Raw genomic sequence first — 15,208 nt, forward strand, 5'->3', positions numbered from 1 at the left:
TGAATATACCAGTTATTTTGCTTTGTGGGACATAACCATTTGATGATCTTACCCATTAAAAAAACAATTTATTTATTAACATGTTTGTGCATCACTTCTTTTAGGCAGTAACGACAAACACATTTTGTAACTGACCACACAATTTAAGCAAAACGCTGTTAAGTAAAACTATTCTTTCAAAAAGATCCATCCATCCATCCATTTTCTATACCACTTATCCATCAGGGTCGTGGGGGAGCTGGAGCCTATCCCAGCTGACTACGGGCGAGAGGTGGGGTTCACCCTGGACTGGTCGCCAGTCAATCACAGGGCCAACACACAAACACAGACAACCACACACTCTCACACTCACACCTAGGGGCAATTTAGAGTAGCCAATTAACCTAATGTGCATGTTTTTGGTATTGTGGGAGGAAGCCGGAGAACCCGGAGAAAACCCACGCAGGCACAGGGAGAACATGCAAACTCCACATAGAAGGGCCCAGACCGGGATTCGAACCTGGAACCCTCTTGCTATGAGGGTTCCAGGCTATGAATGAGTGCTAACCACTGAACCACTGAGGTTTTAATACATGGTTCTAACTTGTGTTTCAGAGGATATCATCAGTACAGCTATTTTTTTCAAAAAACAAAACAAAACTGAAGAACAGGAAAGAACGTGTTGATAAAAACTAAACTACACTTGACACGACAGATTTCACAGACTTTGTTTTTGCTCAGATCTTGAGGCCCAGCATCACCATGGCCTAATCACTATATCACTAATGCGCTCTCAGACACCAAGCTGTTGCACCATAAAGAACTGAAAGCACCTTTAAGGGCAGAGTCTCGCATATGCGTCAGCAAGGCTTGGTCCTGTTGGAGCATTTCAGCACCACGGCCAGTGCGCCTCCACCGAGAGCAGAGGGTCAAACAGCAGCAAACAGGATTCTCGCTGTACACGAAAAATCATTAAATGACACAATGCTGAGATCCCAGAACTCCAGAAGGAGCGTTTCCACTGCTTGTCAACAGTAATCAGACTTGAAGGTCACCCATGTGTCCACTTTAATGGTCAAGTGCTTGTGACCTCTCACTGATTGTCTTCCTCCAGAGGCAGTTATTACTATCACAAACAGACAGTGCAATGTAAGGAGACATTTCTGCCAGTAAAATTAGCCAGCAGGGATTTAGCTTACCTTCCGCTGACCCACTTATGCCTAATGGACATATGATTTTTTATTGTCTTGAGGTGCAAGATCAGTTCAAGAACTGTATACTGTACATGTCTTGTGCAGGTTGAGCTAGCACGCATTCTACCATTTCACATATTTGTTTTATTTCTTTTCAGAAAATTATGTTAGTCAAGACAATATTTTTGTATAATTAATGGGATAAATAAAATAAACCTAATCCAAATAAATACATACAATAATATATTTATATTTGGCTAAGTTTCTGTGTCTAAGCGTGGGAGTTGGGATCTGATGACCTCTATATCTAAAATCCTGGCAACAGCCCTGGGACGTGTTTATTTTCAGTTGTACTTATTGTACTTTTACACAGTTATGGTCACAGACTCTCACCTCCCACTAGTATTTTGAGTGTAATTCATTTGACAAAGACTTAGAACACACAGTAAACTAATTTACAGATGAATTTGACAAATTTATTTCTTTATTTCTTTTTTTGTTTGTTTTTATCGGTACCGCCCTAGTATTGTGTCTGAACTGTGTCTCGTAGTAGACTGGCATTCAACAGATGTTTTGTCGCAGTAGGCACATTTCCCATGCTCATTATGTGCCCGAATGCGACACAGGTGTGTGCGCCTGCGTGAACCACCTGACTAGCTTGATCCAGCAAAATGAGCCGTTGCGATTTGACTTAAGGCTGACGTTTGGATATTTATGAAAAAAAAATTGTGACTCCATTTAATTTTTAACACTTTCTTAACAGTTACAGTAAATAAGATATTTCCCCCCCTGAGCCCGTTTTACAGTGTTTTTAATGAGACTTCTGCGAGTTGAGTTGTTATGCGACAGATTGCGAGTTTCCACGACTCAGTTCATCTTTGGTATCTCAATGACAAGTCATCGAAAATTCATATTTATGCCACTTGGTCCAAGGTGCGAAAGCGACACAGTAAAGCCAACTTACTCTTTGAAAACAGCGTTTCGAAATGTGTGCTCAGCAAAAATGTCAAAAAGGCCAAGCCCCGAGGCCATGGTGAGTTAACAACATTGTTTTTCTCTCTCTTTTTGCTGTAATGTGATCGTATTTTTTCTTGTTTGGACTCTGGATGATATAGGCCTACATACACTCCTGACCAAACGCGTTTACGCCGGATATTTTCTGTCCTCTGCCGCTGATATTCCAAACTCCATTAAGATTTCTGTTATGTTTGTGATTCCCTGCTTATTTGCCTGTGCATCTGAGAGAACATGAAGTTATGGACCCGAATAGGTCATTCAGTAAATTCTGCACTGAAATATATGTTATACAGCGTTTTATTTAATTTAAATGGGAGATTTCTCCCCCATTCCAGCGCATTGTGATTTGCAGACAGGCGGGGCCCATGCGGCTCTGGTGTGGATCACTCCACTTAATTTTAGGTCAGGCACTCTGTTAAATTAAAGATAACGTAATGGGAAGGTAAAGCCAGAATGAACTGTTCTGCTGTGACCACGTCCTAAATTGGAAGCGTTTCAAGCCTCAGCAGTGGGCTGATCATATTTAAAGGCAACTTTCAGGATTATGTATGTGGTAGGGTGAAACAAAAGAAGAAAGACTTGTCATTACCCCCCAGTTTGTTGTGATACGTGGCGTACCTGTTGTATCTGCGTCATAAAGGGCAACCTGTTGGGTATGGCTGCCTCTATTAAAGTGAAATAATTTAATTCACTTGACATTTCCTGTGTGTGACTGATGTATAACAAAATGTGAATTATGCATTTATGATATTTGAGAATGAAATTACTACCAAAATTAATATGTAAGCTTAACTGACAATTTGTTGTCTGGACTTTTAAACATACACGCATGTATCCCTAATATCCCTAAAAGGCTGTATTTTTAATTATGGTGTTTACACACATTAACTTGTACACATTTCATTTCAACTTCATTAAATGCTACCATTTTATTGGCATCCAATGGCTTCCATAATAGAGCACTCATTAGTTGTTTGATGGAAGGGGGACATGTTTTAGTCAGTGTTTTTGATTGATCACACTATGATGGAATTTCACAGAATGATTTTCCTGTCATGTGGAGTAAATAGTATATCCTAGTCTTCCTCTGAAAGTCAGTGAGACAATTAATATAATTTGATCACATAAAAAAGTTCAGTTATCTTAAAATTTCAGATATAGCGTTAGATTCAGCCATCTGTACCCAGGAATGTTAGTCTTTTACCAGCCTTCATAAGTCCAGTGTTAGGCCTGCAGATTCAGTTTTTCACACCACCTGGGATGAAGCTGGCTCATGTCTTGTTCAGTCTGCAGACTCATTTCACAGAGATGATGCAGTTTCAGTAGAGCACAAATCCCACTGATTGTAATCGTGCATGCGTACGACTTCAGCTGCTACCTTTCTTTTAACTTTGGGTTTGTCATTGGCTGGATTTCTGTCCTTTTGACTCCTTCAACACACACAGAGTAAAGCTTTTAAGCACATGGTGATATCATTCACATCATATGTGGATTATCTGGACTAAATACTCATATGTGAAAAGCATCCTGCTGGAGCTAAAGTTACACTTGTGTCCATTTAGAGAATAAATCTGCTCACAGCTACTTTGTATTCAGTTTGTTGAACCCTGAAAAATACATACCCTGAATGCAGGATTTCAGAAAGATTCTGATTACGTTGCCACCATGTCATAGTGAAAGAACTAGGCAACATCCTTGGTCTTTGATGAAGAAGTCTTCTTGTGTTTACTTTGTGGAATCCTCAAGCTAAACATGATTTTTGAGGCCACTGTGAGTTCTCTCCCATTTTTGCTATTTTTGCTTCATTAGCTAAAACATACTAATCCTGCTTTGTAGTTTGTCACAAAGTAAAAGACAGCAAAACAAATTCTCACACGTGGCTGTGATTGTCAGAAGGAGACTGAAGACAGAAACGCAACAATGAGTTCTTTCCCTTCCCTCCCTGCCTCCTGGCATTTGCTCTTTGTGGTTTTGTAAATTACTGGCCTGCAAAATGTACATACTGACTATCCGCTGATAATGAAATTAGAGCCAATAATATGAAGCCAGATTACTTTTATATTCTGCATCTACAAAAGTTAGGTAAATTGGCAAGCTCCGGGGCTAATGCTAATGTGATTTTGAATGAGGTTATTTTTGGAGCACGACCTAGAAGATCTACTTTCACCGTGGACAGTTTTGCAGCTCTTCTGTACAGGCCTTTTTGTGTTGGCTCACTGTCAGATTTTGTCAGCTCTGTAAATGAAACTGTTCCATATGCATTACCTGGCACATGCTTGTCAAGTAGTCTGGCTGCGCAGAGATCCACGTCCGCAGGTCTGACACTGTTTGACACTGTTTGACACTGCTCAACGTGCTCAGACTGCTGCATCCCACTGTCTGGAGTCAGCCTGAAACTCTTTGAAGGTGCCATTGTCATGGACTTTTAGAAGCAAGAGAGAATTAGGTGAAAATATCAAAGGTTTGTGAAAATAATTTAATGCTTAAGTATGTGTAATTACATACACACAAGATTAATGCAGAGGCTCATTAAGGCAGCCAGAAAGATTGTGTGAGTGCAGAGTAACTGATAAAAGGTACTGTTAAACTGTTGTAAGAGTAACTGTTTCATGTGGAGCCTGTCTGGGGCTGTGGAATGTCTGCAGACAGGTGTGGGAGTATTAGAGCTCAGTCTGTCCAGAGCCCTCAGGGGATACACCTTCTGACATCAAACTTTTTAGCTGGTCCTGGTGCTTAAAAGTAGCTACATTTGTGTTAGGGGCCCAGCAGGTCCTACCCTTCTTCCTCTCAGCCTTTTCCTGTGGGTCACTGTGTTTCACCCCACACATTTAGCAAATCTCCTAGACCAGGATTACTGCTTCATAGGGATTTAGGATTTCTGCCCGCCCAACACATGTTGCACAGTTTGTCTGTTGTGCTTCCATGTCCTTTCTGCTTTCCATCGATGCAGCCACAGAGTCTCTTTCATAAGAAGCCAGTCATTTTCAGTGCTACTGTTGAATACAGGCTGAGGGAGGAAATAAAGAAATGATGGCACAGCATGAAGACAAATTGTAGCTTTGAAAACATATTGCTGCATCTTTTTGGTCTATGAGATGGGAGAATTTTGAAGATATGCAACAATAAACAGGTTTTCTTGGACAACAACATGACAAAATTATCTATGGACTGTTGACATCATTTGGAGAATGACAGGACTTTTTTCTACCAGCTTTTTCCTCCGGATTCTGCTTTGAACCTAAAAAGGAAACTGCGAGCAAGTGATACTTAACAGTACTATATCTGAGAGGTAATAAAAGAGAGAGAGAACATTTACTCAAAAGTACTTGAGGTAAATGTTTGTTTCGCTTACCAATTTATCCAACGCGGCAATCCCTGTAAAATTTTCTTGGGAACATCCCCTCGACTTTTAGACAGCAACTTGTAATCTCAGTTATTCCCAATGAACACATCCAAGAAGAACAGCTTTTTCCCCATCGGCCCAGTGTCTTCAGCCCTAATGCGTTCCACCACCATGGCTGCCACCGGAGACAAGCCTGCACCTCCGGCTAAAGGAGCTTTCTCCTCAGATGGGGACAAGGAGAAACAGAAGGAGTTGCCTGAGTGTAAGAGCCAACAGCAGGCCCCTATGTCCGGTGTGGTGGAGGAGTTCTTCTGGATAGGCAGCAGCATTGTGGCCTTCTCCAAATGGAGGCTTGGCTACATGGGTAAGCTTTGTAAGATGCAGAGAGTAGATTTAGCCTGCTTGGATATCATCCTTGGAATTGTCTAAAAACAATACCAAAAATTAAAGCAGCATGAGTTGAAACTGTTGCATACTGTGTCTGAAACAGAATTATACGTAACAAAAACACAGGTCTAAGAAACTCCAACCTGGTCAACAATAGAGACTTATTTGACCTGAGTGGCAATGTGTTTGAAGTGAGATCATAAATGGGTACATTTAATCTTATACAAGTGAAGAATTTTTTTCCTGTCATTTCACTTTTGTCTGATAGCTTTGTTTGTGATGGAGACCTCAGTCTATGCTGGTGACTCATTGATGATCATTCACTTAGAGAAGTAGCTAATTCCTCTGCCTTGCCTTGATCATTCACTGTGACATGGACTTTATTGGTCAAATCAAAAACCTTTTTCCATTGCACAAAAAAACAGCTGACACTGAAACTTTGGACTGCCTGCTTGCTTTCATGCAGTTTTGCTCCACCTCAGTTCAGCCTTAGAAAAACATAGAAAATGGAATCTTGTTTTATTTTGATTGTGTCCATTTCTGTAACGGCCTGCATGGAGACTGTACACATGTAAGGCTCTAGATAGATAGCAATGTAGGCACTGAGTGAGCAATTCAGACTCTGATATGTGCTTAATTCTAACTGTCTCAGTTTACGCTGTTATATTGAGCAGAAGAGTCAGAATTGCTATCTAACAATTTCATACTCTTGCATATAAATGCACCACTTCCAGTCTTTGCAGTATCATAAAACATAATATTACAATACTAGCACAATAGCATATTGATATCTTCTTGCACCCCTACCAATCAGCCTACTTGATTCCCAGGTTTGAGTGCCGAGTTATTTGGTAGATGTCTGCTCCTATGTAACCTACAATCAACCATGACACCTTTGATTGTTGGACGTCTAAAGATATAATACAGAAAACCATAACCACAGCTAAATGAGGACAGCACTGAAATGCTACTTGTTACATGCTTGGCAGAGGGGTGTAATCCAGTAAGACTGTAACTCAAGATGAGCTTTGCAGGTCACAAGGTGACTGACAGCTTCAAAACTTTTCTTAAGAACATTTCTAACCTTTATTTCCACTGAAAGAGCTCTGCAGTTATTTCTCTCATGCCCTCAGTGTGTACCCATGGGGGCAGTCAGAAGTTCCATATCTTGCTTAAGGGCATCTCAGCAGTACTTGTTGTGTGTTTAAGCTTTACACTACCACCATGTCAGTCATCGTTAGGTTTGCAGGTCAGCATCAGCAAAATGACCATCTGCACCATGGAATCACCTGTGTGTGTTCTTGTGTGCATGTGTGCGTAGCTGCAACATATGGCCTTCTGAGAATCCTCCTGGGCTTAACCTGATGTCCTGTCAGTATCTGACTCCGCCTGCTTGGCCTATATTGTGACTGTGGGCAGGACGGAAGGTCACTCTGCCACGTCACTGAAGCACTGAGGTGACGCCCTCTCGCCTTACCTGGCCTTAGGCTGAGCTGTGTTTTGGTGGGAAACTGCTACCTTGTCTGTTGCTTGTTTCCTTCTTCCTTCTTTAAGCCCATTAAGCTGTGCCTGTTAAACACAGGACTAATGATCTAGGTCACACTGTTACACATCAACAATGTCCTATCTGTGAGGTGTTTGTGTTTCCTCATGAGGCATATTTTCAGATGGTATTTGAACTTTAGAAGGCAGCACTTACAAATTTTCAAAGGTTTGATTTCTAAATTGTTTCCAAACCCGGTGTACAGAGTGAAAAGGTCAAAACACTGTAGTATGGTTGGTAAAGGTGTGCCAGAACAACATGCTGTCATGGAGTGGAACGTAAATAACACCCCACTGTTAAGGACATTTTGCGTAACACTGTCCACATTTCATTTCACAGGAAAAGACCAAGTCAGATGACTTTAGTTGTGTTATGTTCACTCACCTGGCCACAGTTTTTTAAACACAAAAACTGTTTGGTTAGGTTTGGGGAAAAAAGATAATGGTTTAGGTTAAAGTAAATAAATTGTTTTCTTGCATAAACCGTTACCTAAGTGGCCTAATTAAAAATGGGTCAGATTTTTTTTGTTTGACCCACCCCCCTTATCTTCCATGCTCTTTATATTGAGTCACCTGATATTTTTTTCTCAGTCATACCCTTGCCTGAAAAGACATAAGAACAGTTTAATAGAGATTTTGACAAATGCAAAAGGCAGAAAAATGTGTTGATAACTAAAGACGTTGACATTGTTATTTATAAACCATTTATTGAGACCAGATTGACCAGAAATTCCTCAGTTCTCAGCTCTGCCAAGTTGTATATACTGTATGATTTTATTAAACATATTATGAGAATATGATTATTCAGATGATTTACTGTTTTATTTAATTAATTTACTGTTAATTTTACAGTTAAATAATCCAACTTGCTTATCTTAACTGTAATTTATTTGCAGTAATTGTGATTGTTTACTAATCTTGAACATACTGTAGCTGCCATATACCGATATTGCATGAATCCAATATTTTTGAAAAGTTCTTATTGAATGTGGTCTTTGTCTTTTAGAATGATGATGTATGTACAGTAGATAGCACTTCAGTCATCGTCGCTGTTGACGAGGCTTCTTGCATGCTCTCATTAATCATGCTTGCAGATGGCATCTGAGCTTGTATTCTGCCATTTGAACAAGCAGTTGACATCCAGCATCCCTCCACAATGGGCGTCTTCTCCACATCCACACACTTTAAATCTGATGTTGTAACCATGGCAACGGGTTAGATCGCCACTACTAAAGAGTTTAGTGCCTTTCTCTGTGTGTGGTGCTCCACTTTTGTCTCTCCCTCTCTACAACGTGTTGTGCATATCTATGCTCCTAAAAATATGTAAGCATCTCTTTAATTTTTATTTCAGGTTATTTATATGGTATCAAATCACAACAGATGTGATCCCATGTCACTTTCAAAATAGACCAGGTCACACAGGACCCAACGTTCCCCCTCAAGCAAGCACTTTGCAACAGTGTCAAGGAAAAACTGCCTTTTAGAAGGCAGAAACCTCGGAGGAGACCCCGGTTCTAGGAGGACGGCATCTGCCTTGACCAGTTGGGTTGTGAGAGGAAGAGGGAGAGAGGGGCCACGCAGAGATGTGCAGCAATAGCAATAATCGTTGAGTATTGGAAGTATTGGAAATATTGAAAACAATAATAATATTAGTATTCGTAATAGTACTGTCAAGCAGGACCACAGCAGGAGGTCCAAACATGATCCATGGGAGCCTGCGAAACAAGAAAGCACAAAGATTCCGGGGAAGAAGTCAAGTTAGTGACATGCATTAATGAGACATGAATGGGTATAGAAGGAGAGTTAGAAGAGGAGAGAGAAGCTCTTCATGGGAGGTCCTCAGGCAGACTAAGCCTATAGCAGCATAACTCAGGGCCAGTCATAAGTACAGGCTTTATCACTAGTGAAAGTGTTAAATCTGCTCCTTAACTTTAGTTTTAATTTTTTGGGATTTTTTTTAAGCTGGGACATTCCAAAATCAATCACTTTCCGACCTCGTGCCTTTTTATTTCCACAGTTTTTATCCTATGTGCTAATCCAGGTGTTAGAATGAGATGTGACCCTTATACGACTCAGAGCCCACCAAAAGACAGATATTTTCATCAAAAATAAACATCTTAGTATTGTCTTCTGATTATCATTAACTTGGGTTTTCCACAGTTCTTTAGTTTGAAAATATATAAATATGTGAATTATGTGAGGATTTTTTACCCTTAAACCTTCATTTGGAAAAAAAAATATATACATTTTCTAAAATTGAAAATTGTTATAGGAAAGACACCTCTGAACATCTCAAATTCTGATGTTGTGCTCGCTATTGATTGAGCAATGGCAGGCTTCTGAGTATATGGTCTTTAAACTGTCAATAGCCAGTTTTTTTCTCAAACCTGGGAAAATGAAGGCTGGCTGGTAATTCAATTTCCATTAGCTTTCATGTCTCCATTATGGGTCAAATGAATGAATAAACACAACTTTGTCCTGTGTTGTTGTTAGCCGTTACTCTGAAGAAAATGGAAAGCGATCTATAGTTGTCTTGGCAGCAGCGTCACAATAATATTCTTTTGGAAATGCTTTCATATGACTTTCTGTTTAACCTGTAATATTATCTTAGTTTTTCAGTTTGTTTATGATCAAAAGACTGAAAAACACTAGATAAATGAACTGAACTTGTAAACAAGTTCTAGTACACAATCGCATCAGCATCAGCAGCGATGATAGAATTATGCAAGGCTTTGCGTTGCGTACATTTTTGACATAAGCTTTTTGACACTGTTCAATTAATTTTTCCTTCCTTCTCTCACACAACACAGTATAATACACAATGCAGAACTTGCTTTGTCATTCATGATGGTGTGACTGTCAGATTCTGCTCTGACCTTTGTACTTTTTGTCATGTTTTGTGTATTACCACCCTTGGGGCTTCATTGTTTCCACAGTCTTTTTAGTTGCATCTGACTGAAACGCCTGGACTTCTGTGAGAAAAGGCAAAATAATTCTTGGTTTTAGTTCTTACTTGATGTTTTGTGCAACTTCAAAAGATTTTCGCAGTACTTCACATGTAGATATGAAAGACACAACTCTATATATCGAGTTTGACGTTCCTTTTAATTGCTGTACAGACGATAAGAGCATCAGCACTGTGAATAGAAGGCCCAAAATCACTCAACTGTTGTTTAATTGATTACCCCAGCCTTTATTACCCAAGCTTAATCAGCCTTCCATAGGCTATGACTAACCTTTCCAATGTGCAGAAATGGGTCAAATGCATTTCTTCCCCCACTTACTGCTGAATGGGTGATGATCTGTGCTTATTGTTCTAAATGTGGAATCTCCTGTATTGAACATTTGATATTTTAAATCTTTTTTATGTGCAGTTAGAGTACACTGTAGCAGTCTTTATTTATTTAAATTCATCTTTAATCCAGTATATTTTTGAGTTGCTTTACATTGATTTCATTGGTCGGTTGATATGTAGCAGTGGGCGGTAGTGTTTGACAATTTCAGTGGCCCACAAACCATGCTACTTTTATCTGAGCACTCTTTCGAACAGCAGGAAGACTTTTCAAAGATTTAGTTGAGCACCCAAGGGGTTTCCCACGCATAGATGTTCTCCTTTTAGCAGACTGGCAGGGGAGTGTGAGGGAAACATGGCCTCCATTCCCACCTTCTCATCCGTGAGAAAATTGTGTTTAAGGCGACCACGAACTGGACTGTACTTCATGTTGAAAAAATGTTCATTATATTTTCATTAGATTTAACCTCTCTCTCACTGGTGATAGTTGGAGAAAAAGGGACTCATAACTGCCTAGCCGTTCATCTCTCAACTTATCTTAGTCTAGAGAATCCAGTCTCCCAACAGTTTCTGTTCATTGTCTGTAAAACCCACACACATAGTGAGTAGACAGTCTCAGGCAGCGATATCTGCGGATGTAAATGTTGGCCAAGAGACTGTGATGGCTCTTAGAGAGTGTGTAGCTCATCTTTGACAGGAGGAGGAGGATGAGCCGCTTAGGCCGGTGTCAGAAATGTTTTAGAGCAGTGTGCCGTCATGAACTGGGAGGTCTGCAGAGTCAGGGAGCTCTCATTTGAAGCAGACTTTGACGGCAACTCATTTCATGGCTTAGTGCCCCCTCTCCAACAGAAAGCGTGCAGACCCTTAGCTATGTTACAGCCTCTGGGCATCAGGCGCCGCAATCAGCCAGCAGCTACAGAAATACCTCTGCATTCAAAATCAATAAAAAGCTGCTCCACAGCCATGTTGCATTTGTGTTGCATGAAGTCCAAGCTGTAAAATCATTAAGGGCCAATTGGGTATGGATAATATGTTCCTTTATTCTTTCCATTTCACAGTACATTGAAAATCAACCACAAATAGCACTGATAATTGATTTGTTCAGGTGCGTATTGTGCAAGGGCTCCTGTTCACCCAATGATTTCACAGTACAGCTTCAATTTATGGTTACGAATGATATGTCGGTACATGACTATTCATTGCAAGATATTGTATCTGATCAGTGCTAATTATATGAAGGACTCAACGTCGTTTGAAATGTTTCAGTACCAGCACTGATACCACACCGGAGGTTCACTTCTAACATTATACTTTTTTTAGTACTTTGTTCTACAAAATATTTTTCTTTTTAACACAATTCTGAAATGTTGTCTACAACTTTGTCTGAATACATAGGTGGAAGAACGATTCAGATCTTTTACTCAAGTGAAAATAGCAATACTCTTCTAGATTGAAAATAAATATTCAGCTCCATGTAGAAGTCCCGTATTCACATTATTGAAGTATTATCAGCAATATGTACTTAATGTGTGAAAATGAAAAGTACTCATTGTGTGCTAAAATGCTCTCGGTCAGTGTTTTACTCTCACATCTGACTTTTGTGGAAGAAATGATACAATCAACATGTCATTGGTATAGCTGATAAAGGATTTAAGATTGAAATATCAGCATTGGCTTGAAATGAACATGTGTGCCGATATAACAGGCCAGTCAGCTGATGTGACATGACTAGCTAGCTTTCTTATTTTGTAAAGAAAAAGTGTACATTTTGAAACACATTCTATGTTTGCATCTCCCGGTGGGCCTTCACAATAAGAGTTGGAATGATAAGGAGACGGAGAGACTTGATGTTCTTTATATAATATATATTTACAAGTTTATAGCTTTTTAAATTTGTTTTAAAATGCTGTAGGCTGTACTACATATTGTTTTTATATGCATTATGTAAATCACTTTGTATCGCCTTTTAAAATTAGTCCTACAAATAAATTTGCCTTGCCTGGCAGTTTAAAATGTTTACAGTGGGTGTGTAGGTGTTTAGTCGTGATACCTTTTACACAATGTTTGCTCTGATTAGCCTGTTATGGCCAGAAGGACTGTTTGAATCTAAAGCTCCACACAGAGTACACTGTTATAAACTTGACTTGTTTTGGCATATTTTGTTAGGCTATCTTTGTGCAGTTGGTCACTCTGCTATTGAATTTCTGCTCAGGACTATATGAGCAGAGGTTAGGAGAAAAGGACTGAGCTACATTAACAATACCCTGGGGGTGGCCTCTCTGCAGTGAGACCACAGACAGACCAAATCAATGCTCAGTTAGAGCAATCCATCAGTGCTTTGCTGCATTACTTACTTACAGAGCAGATATTTTGGATGTATGATGCATTCAGGTCATATGTGTCAAAATGTGATCCAGGTTTAACCTCACTGGTTGGTGTTTTATGTTCCCTAATATCAAAGATGTCAGTGAACATAAACATTAAGCAATCATTGTTGGCAGCGGGAAAGCACAGTGTTCACATATATCCAGTTTTTTGATTTAGGTAAGCTCTGCAAACCGGTCAAGGGTCAAGGCAGATGGCTTATCTAAAAACACGTGTTTACTGATATGGCCCAATTGCCTGCATGTTGTGCGGAAATTGTTTTATAGGATTTAACAGACAATTGATAAAAATGCCACCTAGGGTGTAACCACAGCCCAGGGGCACAGGGATGTCCATGTCAGCCAGATCACAGCTGATTACCACACCATTAGCTTCCTGTGGAGGACCTGTCAAACTCTTTCCAAAAATAATGGCAAGGACACATGGAGGCTAGGCTGTTTTTTCAGAGCCACCATTCAGGATTTTGGAACACCTCATTAGAGTCAGTCCTATTTTCTAGATGTCACTTCTTTCCTAGAAGGTGTAGAGTGATTTCTGTTCAGCAGAGGCCATGATATGAATCCACAGACCAAGAAGGACCTCTTTTTTATATTGATTTTTCCTGAGGTTGTTCTGTCATAGTCTACAGTGTGAAATAGGGATGTTGTTAAAGGGCTTTTTGTGGAGAAATTGCCTCTCGCTGTTGTCTGTCTTCTCTCTCTTTCTCTTCCTCCGAGGAGTCAAACAAAACCCTGTCAGCTGTGACAGGCTTGTCCAGATGTTTTTGCTTTACATTGCTGTGTGTTCATGTGAGTCTATTGGTAAATAACTGTGTTTTGCATGAGAGCCCAGATTGAATTTTGTAGAAATGTGTACGCACACTCAGTCACACACTTTTTTTCAGTTGCTGTGCACATTCACTTTCCTTTTTGACAAGTTTCCATTCTCTTTTTTTGTTCTTTCTTCTATCTTGCTTGTTTTCTTGGCTTCAGTGGAGAAATGTATGAGCTCCATGCAGATGGGGACCCAGATGGTGAAGCTCCGCGGTGGCTCCAAGGGACTGGTGCGCTTCTTCTATCTGGACGAACACAAGTCCTGCATCCGCTGGAGGCCTTCGCGCAAGAATGAAAAGGCTAAGAGTGAGTATCTTCTTTTTTCTCATTTGTGCCATATTTTATGTTGACTTCACTCTTGGAGAACTCTCATGTTGTCCTTCTTTATATATAGTCAGTGACTGCAGTGTAGCTCCATCACATCATATCATACCATCACATGTTGTTCAGTGCAGTACTGCAAAACTGTTAGCAGAGGTGTTCGCTCTGGCACCTTGGTGTATGTGATAAACAGAAGAGGGGCACATTCACAGGAAAGTAGTTTCTTAGCTTTACTGGAGGTCAATGGAAAGGCTTTTATATTTGTATGGTGACCCTGAGAGCTCAATGGACTGCAGCTTAAGAGAGCATATGCAAATGAGATAAAACATGAAAGATAAAACACAAATTATCTTCAGTTTGAGAGTACATGCAGAGCGTTTAGAAAAAAGGGTGCAAATACAGAAAACTTAATACAGAAATGCTGCAAGAAGCACAGACAAGGACAGAAGCTGTTTCCAGGGGACACTAAAATTAGATGGCTGGGCATTGCAGAGACATGTTTATTTTGTCAAAAAAGGGACATTTTAGCTAATTTTTTTTTTTTAAACTTTTGGAACTTCTCACAGATAGTGGATGGATTGCAGATGGGTAAAAGAGGATAAAACGTCTTCCCATTAAGAGCCATGTGTATTTATGCATGAGGCACAGCACCTTAACTTCACTGATTATTTAAATCTCCTGACATGCTGACAGGATCAGTCAGGATCTAATGTTAATTAGTGTCATATGTTGTTGCACACATTGAAAAGACCACACACAGTCCACGTTCATACAGTGAAATTCTTCAGAGCAAAGCAGCCATCCTCCTGATAAATCCTGAGCTCCATCTGAGCTGTCTTTATTATTTATTTCAGAAGCTTACATATATTTTAATTGTGTCGCTCAGTCAGTCAGTTTAATTACTACAGCTTGCTGCTTAAATGTTTCACAGTATGCA

General features: G+C 39.9%; 1 protein-coding gene across 6 annotated transcripts in view; it reads left to right on the forward strand.

Annotated features, from left to right (window-relative positions):
- plch2a (phospholipase C, eta 2a) overlaps positions 1 to 15,208 on the forward strand; it is a 185,658-nt gene that overhangs the window by 118,004 nt on the left and 52,446 nt on the right. For 3 of the 6 annotated variants that reach the window (XM_046397958.1, XM_046397959.1, XM_046397961.1), the window contains one exon: positions 14,110 to 14,256. In XM_046397958.1, the coding sequence (XP_046253914.1) occupies positions 14,110 to 14,256 (147 nt within the window). Of the gene's footprint in view, positions 1 to 1,716; positions 2,206 to 14,109; positions 14,257 to 15,208 lie in introns of those variants that run through there. The other 3 variants (XM_046397962.1, XM_046397963.1, XM_046397957.1) reach the window with 2 other exon arrangements.

Source organism: Scatophagus argus, chromosome 8 (assembly GCF_020382885.2).
Source record: "Scatophagus argus isolate fScaArg1 chromosome 8, fScaArg1.pri, whole genome shotgun sequence".
In the NCBI taxonomy this organism is placed as follows: domain Eukaryota; kingdom Metazoa; phylum Chordata; class Actinopteri; family Scatophagidae; genus Scatophagus; species Scatophagus argus.